The sequence below is a fragment of the Triturus cristatus genome, chromosome 5_1 (assembly GCF_964204655.1).
Source record: "Triturus cristatus chromosome 5_1, aTriCri1.1, whole genome shotgun sequence".
Lineage (NCBI taxonomy): Eukaryota > Metazoa > Chordata > Amphibia > Caudata > Salamandridae > Triturus > Triturus cristatus.
This window is the reverse complement of record NC_140587.1, coordinates 813,639,410-813,652,410: the sequence shown is the minus strand read 5'-3', so window position 1 is coordinate 813,652,410 and position 13,001 is coordinate 813,639,410. Positions and strand designations below refer to the sequence as shown.

The following is a 13,001-nucleotide window of genomic DNA, read 5'->3' as shown; positions in this document are numbered from 1 at the left end:
CATCAGGATGAAGTAGAGTCCCAATTATTATTGTCTCTAGTGTCATCTGTGCTTTTTCTTTTATACCTGTGCGGAGTTCATAGAAGTACAAAAGAAAGTGCATACATGACATTTTGTATTTCAAATTCTCATTTAGTTGAACCCACTATTCCAATCCATCATTAATCTAACTTCAGTGCTGATCTTTGCAAAAGTTCCAATAAATACAGTTACGAGCAAGTAGCAGCATGCTGTTTCTTGCTATCTCCCACCCTCCTGTCTCTCTACGTGTTGTAGCTTCCCCCCTCTTGCCCCTCTTCGTGTTATTGCTTGTCCCCTCCCAGCATCCAATCCCTCTTTGTTGTTGCTTGCCCCTTCCTCTGTTTTGTTGCTCGCCACTCCTGTCCCACTGCATGTTTTCAATTGCCAATCCCGCTCAGTGTTGGTGTTTGCCCCCTCACGCTCTTTCCTACCCTCTAATCCCTTTCCATGTTGTTGCTTGCCCCTCAGTACCTCTGTTGTTGCTGGCCTCCTCCCATTCCGCTCTGTTCTTGCGTTGCCTCTCCTCTCTGTTGTTTGCCCCCTCCTGTCTCTCTCCATATTTGCCCCCTCCCAACCTCCTGTCCTGCTTCATGTTGTTGATTGCACCCTACCAACCTCCAATCCCTCTCCGTGTTGATTGCACCTATCCGCCTGCCCGGTTCCTTGCTTGCCTCCTACTGTTCCGCTCATCCTGTTCCTTGCCCCTCCCTGCATTGCTTGCCGCCTTGTCCGCCTCCCACCCCATCCTGCATTGTTGCTTGTGCCCCCCTCCATCTCTCATTGTTGCTTGAACCTCCCTCCCACCTCTTCCAGTGTGGCTGCTTGCCCCCTCTCGCCCAATCCCACGTTGTTGCCTCCATTCCCATTCCGTGTTGTTTGCCCCGTCACACGTTGTTTGCCCCCTCCCACCCTATCGTCCTGTCAGAATAGGAACTTGTAAAGCCAGAAGTTCGCATAGGTGAGACCTTTCGTCTTTGCCTATGCTTGTTTTATGCTGGTTATATACTGGCATCAAGGATCTGGTCCCCATTCTAAGAGTGCTTGAATTTCGAGAAATCCATGTCGGTTTTCTTTCTTTTCTTGTTAGTATCAGGATCTTTTAAGACTTGGAACATTATTTGCCTCAAGTGTTACTTATAAACAGAATATTTCCAAATCTAGGCTGAAGTATTTAGATCTAGGTAGGTTACTGCTGCTGTGATTGTAGATAGTAGAGGAAGCGTTGTGGCTGTCTACCTTTGTACTGTGATAAAATATGTATGTTCTTTTCTGTTCTTCATACATGATTTTATTGATTTACATTTTCCTGCTTGATGTACGTGATACAAATGTATTTTGCATACAGAATTTGTAGGTAGCATTTTTGTTTTGATTACAGCAGCTGCTGAGGTATCAAAGAAATTAATTATCATTTTTTAGTTTAGTATGTTGCGAACTCCCACTAGCGATAAATGCTGTATTTGTGTAAAAAAACTTATCAGTATGTTTGTATTTCAGTGCTAATATTTCTGTATGTGAACATTACTCAATTAAAAGTAATGGCTGAAATGCTAGAGTATTCATTTTTGTTTTCTAAATAGTTTTATTTTAACAACTTTTGTTGCAGATGGAAAAAAGAAAAGACCCGTCCTCTGTTGACATCAAGCAAGTATTACTGACTATGAGAAGCTACCGAATGGGCCTTATTCAGACTGCTGGCCAGCTTCGGTTTTCATATATGGCTGTCATCGAAGGCTCAAAAAGTATATTAAGAGGCTCCACTACACAGGTTAACATTCTAGCCCTAGATCTCCACAAAATGAATTACTTTTTGAGAATTAAGCTCCAAATATGGTTTAATGTAGCACTTTGTGCAGCAAATGGTTGCTTTAGGAAGCTTCGACTATAGAAGACTTGACAATAGGGGCGATTTAGGCAGTTTACTCAATGTTGATGTAAGGATTTCAATTTAAAGCAGTGCGTGCTTTTTATTGTGTGAATGAACTAGCCCCGCCCTGGGTTCCTATTATGTATAAGTTGCACTTTCCCTGTTTGTGCCTGGCGCACCTTAAACCGGTACGCTGGGCGCAAACAGAGAAAGTGCGCCCTATTACATGGAATGCACTGCCCCAGGACAGCTTCGGACTCTTGCGGCCTTTGGGGGCAGCGCATTCAAGTAAAATACGGAGCAACTTTGAAGCAGCCGCTCTGTGTTTCACTGTGCAGGCAGCAACCCACCTGCACTATGAAGGGGGATTAGAGTTCCCCTTGCAAGGGGATGTCTGGGGGGTGTCCATAAGACCCCCTTTGCCCCCTGCAGACGGCTGCTCTCAGGGGGTCCACTGAGTGCGCCACCTGATAACTTTGTTGGATCTGTGCCTGCGTCACTAATACGGTGCGGGCGCAGAGGAAAAGGTATTCCCTCATTTGCATGGGGCACGCTCCCATGTAAATGAGGGAACGCCCCCTGCATATAGCACTGGCTCTTTATGTGCACTATCGGTATTACAGAAAGGGCCGCACCAGCATCTGCGGCCCCTCCTGTAATGCCAAGTGCCTTGTGGGTGCGCAAAGCAGGCGCAAACGCCAGTTGCTCCTCCGGGGCACTCCCTGTAATTTGGCCCCTGATGTTTCCCTGCTCTGGGTGCTTGTGCACCACGTGTTTTACCTAAGAGGCCTTGATGTCTGTCAAAAGTCTGTAGAGTCCCGCTAAGCTCTCATGGAGGCAGAGTGGAAGTGAGGAACCCTTGGCATGTGTTTACTGCAGTCATTCTTAGAGTTTTAGCCTACAGCACTTGGCATTAAGGGACGTTTAGTTTTGATTTTCCTATTAAATGAATTGGCATCCTACAGATGGGTACTGGTTGAAAATCTAGGATTGTCTTAATGTGCCAGGTGTATGCTGGGTCCACTCTGTACTTGTGAGGGTGGATTGTGTGAAGTGAAATTGGCAATCACATGACTTGAACACGCAATTGGTTTGATTGCTGTTGCTGAGAGATTTGCAGGTGTCTGCCTATCTTGTCTTTCCAATCCATTTTAAGGCTTGTGAAACTACATTTTGGCATTTGCTGACGGCTTTTGTAAATCCAGGATATTAACCAGCATCTTCCACCCAAACGTTAGCAGAACCTGCAACACCTCTGTAATGATTGCACTGCCATTCAGTATGTCAAGTAGTATAAGGGAGAAAGGGTCCCAGGATATACAGACTTATTAGGAACTAACACACAATCAATAAACAATGAGTACAAAGAAAATGATTGACAAAGTGTTATTTATTCACACCTTGGCAAGATACACATTTTTCATAACTACAATCGACTGTGATCAAACAGTGCGGGGTGCCATGGAAGGGAAAAGGGGGTAGTGAATTGAGTGAGGTAAAAGGGAAAAGTGACATATAAATAGTATGAAACTGTCACAGCTTAATTGTAAGGCAAAACAATTTTGAGCCACAGAATCCAGATCAAGTTCATTGGTTTGGAAAATAAATTATTTACAGAAAACATGTACAAACAAGAACACAGTGTGAAATGCACTGTTGGAAGTACTGGCAATGAAGTATTGTCGACGTTTCGACCCCTGGACATAGGTAGGTAAGTTGACTCCTTACTAACGGGGTCTTCTTCAGGACACAAAGGACGGTGTGACAAGGGGGAGTGGCACCTATAATGATATTAAATGGATATTACAAATAAAATAGGAATCCCAAACAAATGAGATGGAGGGGACTAGGTATGAAACAATTGGCTATATTTACCCAATTAGAAGGTAGACATATAATCAAACTTCGCTTGGCGTCAGAAGGCGCAAGGGCTGTATAGCTCCTGATTGGGGTGGGGTGAGTGACACCTACAAAGAATAATGATGTGTCATAGTGGAGATCCGTAAAACAAATAAAGGATACATGAAAGTTCAAAAAGACTACGGCATGATTGACTTACTTAATGCCAATTTTGAAAAGATCGGAGAAATTAATAGCTCCAACATCACACGCCGCGGCGCACCATCGGTGGGGAGAGTGAAACTAATCACAAACGAATCCAGCCTCTAAAAATAAGGTAAAGGAATAGTAATAAAAAACATCTTAAAAACCCAAACCTAAAGGAAGTACAGCGCAAGGGACAAGGAATCCAAAACTATCACCAACAGACATAACTTTAAACGGTGTGCTACTGTTCGGCACACTCGAAAAGGAGGCTCCGGGTCACAGCAGGAGATGGAAACAGTATAAAAATGTGTATGCCCAACAGTTGATTCAAATCTTGATAAGGTCAAGTGTGGTGGACACAAGACGGCCCCCAACGGCTATAACATTAATCAGCAGAAGATGCAATTTAAACGGCTAAAAAACCCCGTCTAATGGTCAAAAGCTAAACATCAGAGAGAACCGCTATGATATACGCTAAATGCCGGAAAAGTAAAATATAGGACCCAAAGGTATCTATCGGCGGCTGTTCCTACACCCTAAACTCAATAACTAAAGGCCAGAGTTAGATGTGTACCTTACCGTTGGGAACGGAAGCACCCGCTATCCTCGAAGTTCGTAGGAAAGACACTGATGCGGCACTGAATGAGCATTGAAATAGAGAACCGCGCCGCGTGACGTTAAACGCGGCGCAGACGCTAAATGCCTGCAGTCAGAAATGTATTGGAAGAAAGGCAACAGAAGTTGTTTTCTTCGGGGTGATTCAACAATTGTCATTAATTAATGCAAAAGGGACCGTATAGATACAAGACAGTAAAGGCAAAGCAACATTTTTGACAGTTAGATGTTGTAAACACCACATACCAGTTCTAAAAACATAATTAAAACCTAGATGGATACAATGTCATAATCTTTATAGAAATTCAAGCGTTTAAAAAGATAACAACATAGATCTGAATGTTGCGCATTGGTTCGAGATGGATACATTGGTAAGGGAGATAGCATCATCTCGGAATAGATTACCATTGTTAAAGGACCATCAAAATGTGAACATTAGGCATCAAAGAATATATAGACGTATTTAACATGTATTATTACCCGTGGATAATGACAAAGATTCCGAAGGAGGTCATCCTTGGTCAAATTCAGACATACATAGATAGATAGATACATTGGCTGTGGATGGTAACAGAAAATACATCTTGAATGAATCTATAGTCAAAAATATGTATGTGTACAATGCGTTAATACATAAATCCAATGAGCAACCGAGCAATTACATTATGAGAAGAAATTATCATCAAACTAGTTAAAACATGTCAAAACATGTCTCTCTGGCAACCCTTAATCCACCATCAGAGTAGCCATACTCTACCTGTCCTCCTAAAGGTCACCTGCAGTAAGCATCTCTGCTTCTGTCCATTCCCTCATACTGTGGGCTGTAATGAACCAATCAGTGGCAGGGCCGGAGCATATGCTGGACTCAATGGGGTTTTCTTAACAACTCTTATTCAACTCTGTAATGCTGTTTTCTTCGCCGGAACTTAGGAAAAACATGCATCTTGGCCATTAATCTATTTGGTTGTGCCATCAAGCATTCACTGCAGTTATGCTGGCAAAAAGTATAGCTCATACTCTGGTGCTTTAAGGCCCCCTTCTTTGGAAGGACGGTGCAGTGTACATTGGGATGTTCTCTGCCTTCCTCAGTCCCAGAATAAATTCCTACCTAACCTTTTCAGTGCTTTGAGCCAGGTCTGTGGGATACTGATACAAAGATTCGCTAAGTAATACAGTGCAGTTAGTAGGGTTACCACCAATGTTCCCTCTAATTTTTTTTCTCTATGTGCGGCAATAAAGGTGCTACGTGCACTGAAGCCAAGGCTGTGTGCACTGAACATGAGCAAAAACTTAATATACAAGCATGTGCAGTGTTCAAGCTACCAAAATCAGTGCCATAGTGAGGGTGCCATGGGCCCTAATGAAAACCAGTAAAAAATAGAACACCCCCAAACGTTTACACAATCCTCTCGGTTGGTTTTAAAAGACACCCATTACTGGGGTGAAGAGGGTTCCTTGCACCCCTGGGCATAGGTGCCACTGCATCTTGTGTCCTAATCATGCTATCCTTATCACCTTCATCCCTTTTTTTTAAAGCTTTTTTTCTCTCCTTGCTCTTCCTTACTATCCCACTTTTCTTTATCTAGGTCTGCTCTGTTCCACTTTTCCCTCATTCTGTCTCCTCTCTTTAATCCATGTCCCACTCTTCTCTCTCCCACAAAGTCTCTCTAATCTCCCTGTTATTGCTCATTCCTCCCTCACTCTGTCAAATCTATATCTTGACTATGCTTCTTTCTCATCTTGTTCCTCTCTTTTGCTCCAACCACCTTGTATGCCACCTCTTGGTCCACCTATCCCCTTTAGTTTGTTTCATCATCCTTTCCTTCTTTCTTACCCTACCTTTTCCCTTTACTTTCTATGTTTCATTCCCCTTTTTCTTTTCCTCTCCCTTTCTTGCTTGTATCTCGCTTCAATATCTCATCCTCTCCAAACATGTTTCCTTTTCTCTCTACACTCCAATCTCCCCTCTTCCTCACACTCCCAAATAGTCTTTCCCCTCCAACTCTATATTATTTCTGGCCTTCCTACTTTTCTAATTTCCTATCCAGTACCTTTTCTTACTTTCCAATCCCTGTTCACTTCCAACCTGAAACCTGTCTACAGACATTTGGCATGCACAGTGCCGGACACAAATCATTTTTCTCTCATGCTTCAGTGTCCCAGTCTCTGTGGCATCTTCATTGTCTTCTGATTTTGCACAGTAAAGCAACATTTGCTCTGCATTGGTAACCTTCTATTAGCTTGCACCTGAACACAAATCGTCCTCATAATATTGACAAGTACCTGTTTAGACATTCTGATCTAGATGTATTAACTCTTTGCGCTTTCTTTGCATCACAAAGGTGACACAAACCCAGCACCTAGTGTTGTGGTTGGATTTACTTTCCAAAACACATCATGATTTGTGTAAGTTGCCCACAGTAATGCAAAGTAGCACTACACTAAATTGTGCTACTTTCCATCGAGTGGCATACCATAGGTGGTACATGGGCATTCCCAAGCCACCATCCATGGGTTTTGAGGTAAATCCCTATCTCATAACTTTTATAGATGGGGAATTGAGCCAAAACAATGATGTCCCTCAAGGAAGGCGTAACAGTGGAGTAATTTTTAAAAGTTTCCATATTTTTCAAACTTTGCAAGCATGATGCACTTTACAGCACACATACAGCGAGATATGTCTAATGGATATTTTTTGTAATGGAAGGATCCCTTTCCAGTAAGAAAACCTATGCTTGACAGAATGCTCACATCCTTGTTCTAAGGTCATGCACTGGAATTATTAGATTTTACATCCGTGCATGATGCCACATGTGCCAGATAATTCATCATCTGCTGTATAATATGCAGATTTTAATCACCAAAAAGTTACTTCTAGCTTGAATGGATAAAAAGTTACTAAAACCCGGTCTGCCCGTATTGCTGTGAAGTGAAAGATATTTCGCAAAGGTTGACTGGTCACCTTTCTGTTGCTTATAGTTGTATTTGGGTGTTAAATGGTACTAATCAGGTGAAACATTTGCCCCGTTAGTGTTAGCATGTGTAAAATGTCAAAATAATAAAGTAATACAAACAGAAAATATGCAGCATTACACTGCATAACTTGCATTTTCTTGCCGCATTATTCAACCCTGATGCATAATTTGGCCTTCTACTGACGCATGATTCTAATGACCTGGACTATGGCTAAAGGCGGTGAGAAAACAAATTACCAGGGACAGCCGAGCCAAGGGTCTGCTCTGGCTTTTAAGAACCCATACACAAGCCAAGCCTTGAAAATATGTGGCATGTTAATCATGCATGTTAATCATGCAGCACAGATTATGTTAGACTATAGTAAGGTATCGGAAGCACCTAACTTTAGTACATCAGTTTATGTGCAAAGCATTTATCAAACATGAACTGAGAATCGTTCCAGCTCCCCCACCACCTCCACCCAAAAGACAACGCTATTAGTGAACTAAAATGCAAGTCAGGGGTTTTGTACAGTGCAAAGTCTGAATTCATGTATTTGAAGGTGTATTCTTTGTGATGATAAATAAAAAGGAGTATTGGTTTAAAAGTATTTGCCTATACTTTAAGGTGAATGTTTAACGTATTTTTTTACAGTTTTTTTTAGCAACCTCGACTGGAAAGTATTGGAGCTCTTTACTTGAGCATCAAGACTGGAACCTGTTTCCAGGGCCGGCTTTAGCGCTGGTGGTGCCCAGTGTGACGCGCGCAGCCTCGTGGGAACATAAGTTACCACTTTAATCAATGCAATCCCGGCCGTTGATAGTTTTTGGGTGCCGGAATTCCACACATTCCGGAATTAAAGCAAGTCCTTAGTACAACTTATTCCTGCTGGCAGCAGCTTCCAATGGTTTTGGGCAACATCAGCGAGACCAGTTAGCAGCCCAATGGTGTAAGCATTTTTTATTTCTAGTTGGACAGTGATTTTGCTCCTTAGGCTTATCAGACCTCCAGATTTTTTCAGTGCATTGGGAGATTTTTGGGTGTTTTTCACTGAGTGTTTTAAACTTGTTTATCATGTAGTCTCGTCAATGCCCCCTTCCTGCTCCGTTCATGACATCTGCCTTGCTTTTTTCTCTACTGTACCTTTTGGCAGTTTGCCTCATTACATCTAAGCTCATCAAGAGGATTATAGAAAGTATTCTGTCTGTGATGATTGGTGGGACTTTAAGTCATAGCCTGGACACCATCATAATGCACTGAACAAATCTATACATGCTTTAGTGTCTCACTGATAGACTTATTTTTCCTGTGAAAGGTCAAAACAAGTGACATTAAAATAAAAAGATTCTATGATAAATGTATAGATGAGATTTTTTTATTTTAAATACATTACTAATTTGTAATGAATGCAAAAGAGGTACTCTTCTGAAAATGTCTGAGAACTTCCCTCAAAAACTCGATCCATCGCGCCCTTTCCACAATCTACTACCAAAACTAGGGACCATATAGGTGAAGAGCCGTTAGCACAAGGAAGGTAATAAAGAAGCACTGAATTCGATATTCACCTCAAGGTGGCATTCTCCTCGCACTTTGGGAAGGAACAGTGTATAGAAGGCCTAAGCTCCTGGTTTAGTTGGGTGATAGTGAGAAAAGCCTCTGAAATCTGGAGGCAGTATGTTCTCAGGAGAATCCACAGGAAGAATTCCATCCAACCTTTCACCCCTATGATTAAAGGAACTCCATTGGTGGGTTCCTACCAGAGTATAGCTTTTCCTTCATAAATTGTAAGGTTTGAGAGGCTTTTACTTTTTTTTTTTTTTTCTATGTTGCTTTATAAACTGTTTTTGTAAATTTTTCTTTTGTAATTTCTCACCCACCCTCGATAGTGTTAGTTGAAAACTGTTTATTTTTCTTTTCTAGAATCTGAAAGAGGCTGTGGAAGATGAAGACTTGTATTTGGATAATCCTGTGGCGTATCCTTCAAAAATGTCTGGGGAACGATTTAATGGTAATAGCCTGTGTTCAGATGGGCAAGATTATCCCATAGAAAGGAATAGCTTGGAAATGGCCAATAACATTGAAGACAGCATTGACGGAAGCAATGACCGGTAGGCTACCAGAGGATGTTACATTACATTAGTGTTTTTTTGCGAAGGGGTTGCTTCCATTTTTTGTTTATAAGTCATGTGTTGGAAAAAAATGTACAAAATACTGTCCCTAAATGCGTTTAGGTAAATTTGTATACGTGTGTACGTTTTCTCTCATTCTTGCTAGGTTGACCAGACTTCTGCTGAAGGTAATGTAGACTGATGGGCATTTGTCTGATGGAAATCCCTTAAAAAGCCCCTTATTAGAAGGAGATTGGTAGAAATGTAACTTACACCACAGTTGGCGCCCATCTTTCATCTTTTTTAGTAGTCTTATTTGCATACCTGGAGTCCTGCAATAGGTTTTTAAATTTATTTAAAATTGTATTTATTTAAAAAGTTATTGAATACATACAATCTGGCTGGGGTCTACAGCTGTCTTACGATTACAGTTTCAATCGAGTGTTGTAAGATGATGTACACCAAAGACCATAGCAATATACGTCAGGGTAAGTAGCCTAATGACTAACATTACAAGTTTTATGGTAGTGATGTCGACATTATAATGCAGTAAAAAGCCCAAAACACATTAGAAAGCAGATATTCATAAACAGCATTTTGAAATTGAGTCATGACCATTGTGGCATCTATGTATCCCTTCTGAGATCATGTGTGACATTATCGCACTGAGGGTACACATTCCAGTCCTACTCGGTAATCATCGCAGCCTCACCTTCTGTCTCCTTGTCAATTAGGTAAGTGGTATGGACCCCAATGATTCTTTGGACGACTCTGGGGCGACAGTAGTTCAGTGTACACATCCAATTGCATGTTACAGTAAACCATATCTGTGTGCCATTCCTTAAGTGTCGGGACTGGACCTCGAGCCCATTGTGTTGCCACCTGGCGTCTAGTCTGTAGTAGGCCAATGGTGACCAACCGCTGAACTTCCCTGTCATAATCCATCAACAGCAGCATCGGGTCAAACTCTAATGAGGATCCAGTGATGACCTCCAACTCGCGAAAAAACATACGCAAGAACTCATGCCGTCCAGGACAAAACCATGCAAGATGCGTGAATTCAGCCTCACTTTCCCCACACCTCTGGCATTCCACAGAGTCACATAAGCCATATTGGTAAAGTCTTTCTGGTGTATAATAGACTTGGTTAATATACTTCAAGTGTATCAGTCTGTCTCTTCCATTTAGTGAGACAGTCTTGACCATGGTACAGCAATAGTGCCAGTATTTGTCACTAATAGTGTTGCCTAGATCTTTGCCAATCAAGTCGCACCTTCGTCAGCACAGGTCTTCGTGCTTCTCGTGCAAATGCGTAGAAATTTGCTACCAGTTTGGTTGGGACATCCGGCTGCAGTAGGGAAGACCATGCTGGCATTTCCGGAGGTTCCAGCATGTCGTCACCCAGTAAGTCATGTAATGTTATGTTATTTTAATTTATTCAGCGCACAGCTACTCGGAAGTGTCCCGGCGCTAGCAACAGAAAGGCGGACCAAAAACACAGATGTCCATTAAAACAGCAGAGTCTTCAAAGACTTCCTGAACAAACGAAGATCAGAGATGGCCCTCAAACAAGCGAATTCCAGGCAAGCCAGGCTCTACGGGCAAAGGAGTTGCCCCCCAACCTTTGACGCTTAAATTTGGGCACCTGCATCAGCAGCAGTGAGGACGACCTCAGCTGTCTCCTAGGAATGTAGAAGGTGAATCTGTCCTGCAAATAAGAGGGGCCTAATCCATAAAGGGCCTGTTGCACAATTGACAGCATTTTGAATTTCAGTTGTGTTTCAACGGAAAGCCAATGAAGTGACCGAGGCTGCGCCCATACACTATGCCTGGAGGACAGCCCCCTAGAAGTCTGGCGGCCGAATTTTGGACCACTTGCAATTTCTTTACAAGGTAGCCCGGGCTGCCCGCCAGGAGGGCATTTGCGTAATCCAGGCGGGAGAGAACCAGTGCGCGCACCACCGTCTCTCTGGCCTTATTTGGCAGCAAGGGGAGAAACTTCTTCAAACTCTTCATCAGCCCAAAGCATGTGCCGGCCAGTTTTTTTTACATGCGATGCAAAGTTCAAGTTCTCGTCAAACCAGACGCCGAGATTTTTTACGGCCCCATTAATTCGGGGGGGGACATGGAAAGCCCGAGGGCCAGAGTCTTGCTCTGAACTCAAGAGAAAATAAGCCAAACCTCAGGACCTCCGATTTTGCCTCATTACATTTCAGCTGTGCATTAGCCAACCAATGAAAGACCGAGGACAGACACCGATGAGGTCTAGCCACCGAGTCGTCTTGCTTATTCCAAGTGAACAGCAGCTGGGTGTCATCAGCATAGGCCATCACTTTAGCCCCCAGTGACTCAGCCAGAAAAATCAGCAGAGTCACATAGATGTTAAATAGCAGAGGGCTAAGTGACGACCCCTGTGGTACCCCCCTGGTAGCCCTCAAGGGAACCGAGGCACACGGAGGGAGCCAGACCTGCTGCATCCTTCCCTCCAAAAAGGAGCTGTTCCAAGGCAGCGCCCTCCCAGATACTCCAATATCCAGGAGGCGGTCAAGGAGCATGGCATGGGGCACCGTGTCGAACGCCGCTGAGAGATCTAGCAATATCAATGCTGCTCTCCCGCCGGCATCCAGGCACTCCCGGATCGACTCCGAAACCTCTAACAGTGCGGATTAGGTACTGTAAGAGGCACGGAATCCAGATTGCGCCGGGTGAAGCACACCTGCTCCCTCCACGAAGTTAGTCAGTTGGAACGTGACCGCCTTCTCGCATACTTTGGCCAAACTAGGCAAAAACGAGATGGGACGATAGTTTTCTGGGAGCAAAGGATCAAGGGATGGCTTTTTAAGTAGCGGCAGAATTAAAGCGTGTTTCCATGCCATAGGCACATACGCTTCCCGTAATGATTGGTTAACCAGGAGATTTACCTCTAAGTTGGTGGTGTCAGCCACATCGGAGAGTAGTCTAGCCACGCACGGGTCGTTAGGCGAGCCAGACTTGAGGGCTTTAAGAATTCTAAGAACCTGTCAGATCAATGGGACTAAAATCAGAGAGGCTGGAGATCGGAGGTGCCCTAGGCAGAAGAGGCGCCTGCTCAGGGCTACCAGACCTCACCGAGGACCGAAATGTCTCCTGGATGCTGATTATTTTATCCCTAAAAAAAGATGCCAAGGTATTACACCAGGCTTCTGAGGCAGGGGCTACCGCCACCTGGGCGCTAGGGGCTAGAAAACTCTGCACTATGGCAAAGATCTCTTTAGAGTTGTTATTAGCGCGTTCAATACGAGCTGCGTAATACAGACCCTTGGCCTCCCCTATCGCTCCATAGTAAAGTTTTTGTTTAGATCTAAGAATCTCTTTATCACGGTGCTGATATCCACCGGAGCGCCAGGTCC

At 43.4% G+C, this 13,001-nt stretch overlaps 1 protein-coding gene across 2 annotated transcripts in view; it reads left to right on the top strand.

Annotated features, from left to right (window-relative positions):
• The window catches only part of PTPN2 (protein tyrosine phosphatase non-receptor type 2), a 520,264-nt gene that overhangs the window by 402,772 nt on the left and 104,491 nt on the right, over positions 1–13,001 (top strand). Inside the window, exons 7-8 of one of the 2 annotated variants that reach the window (XM_085605857.1) lie at positions 1,628–1,789; positions 9,425–9,512. In XM_085605857.1, the coding sequence (XP_085461983.1) occupies positions 1,628–1,789; positions 9,425–9,512 (250 nt within the window). Of the gene's footprint in view, positions 1–1,627; positions 1,790–9,424; positions 9,613–13,001 lie in introns of both variants that reach the window. The other variant, XM_085605856.1, reaches the window with a different exon arrangement.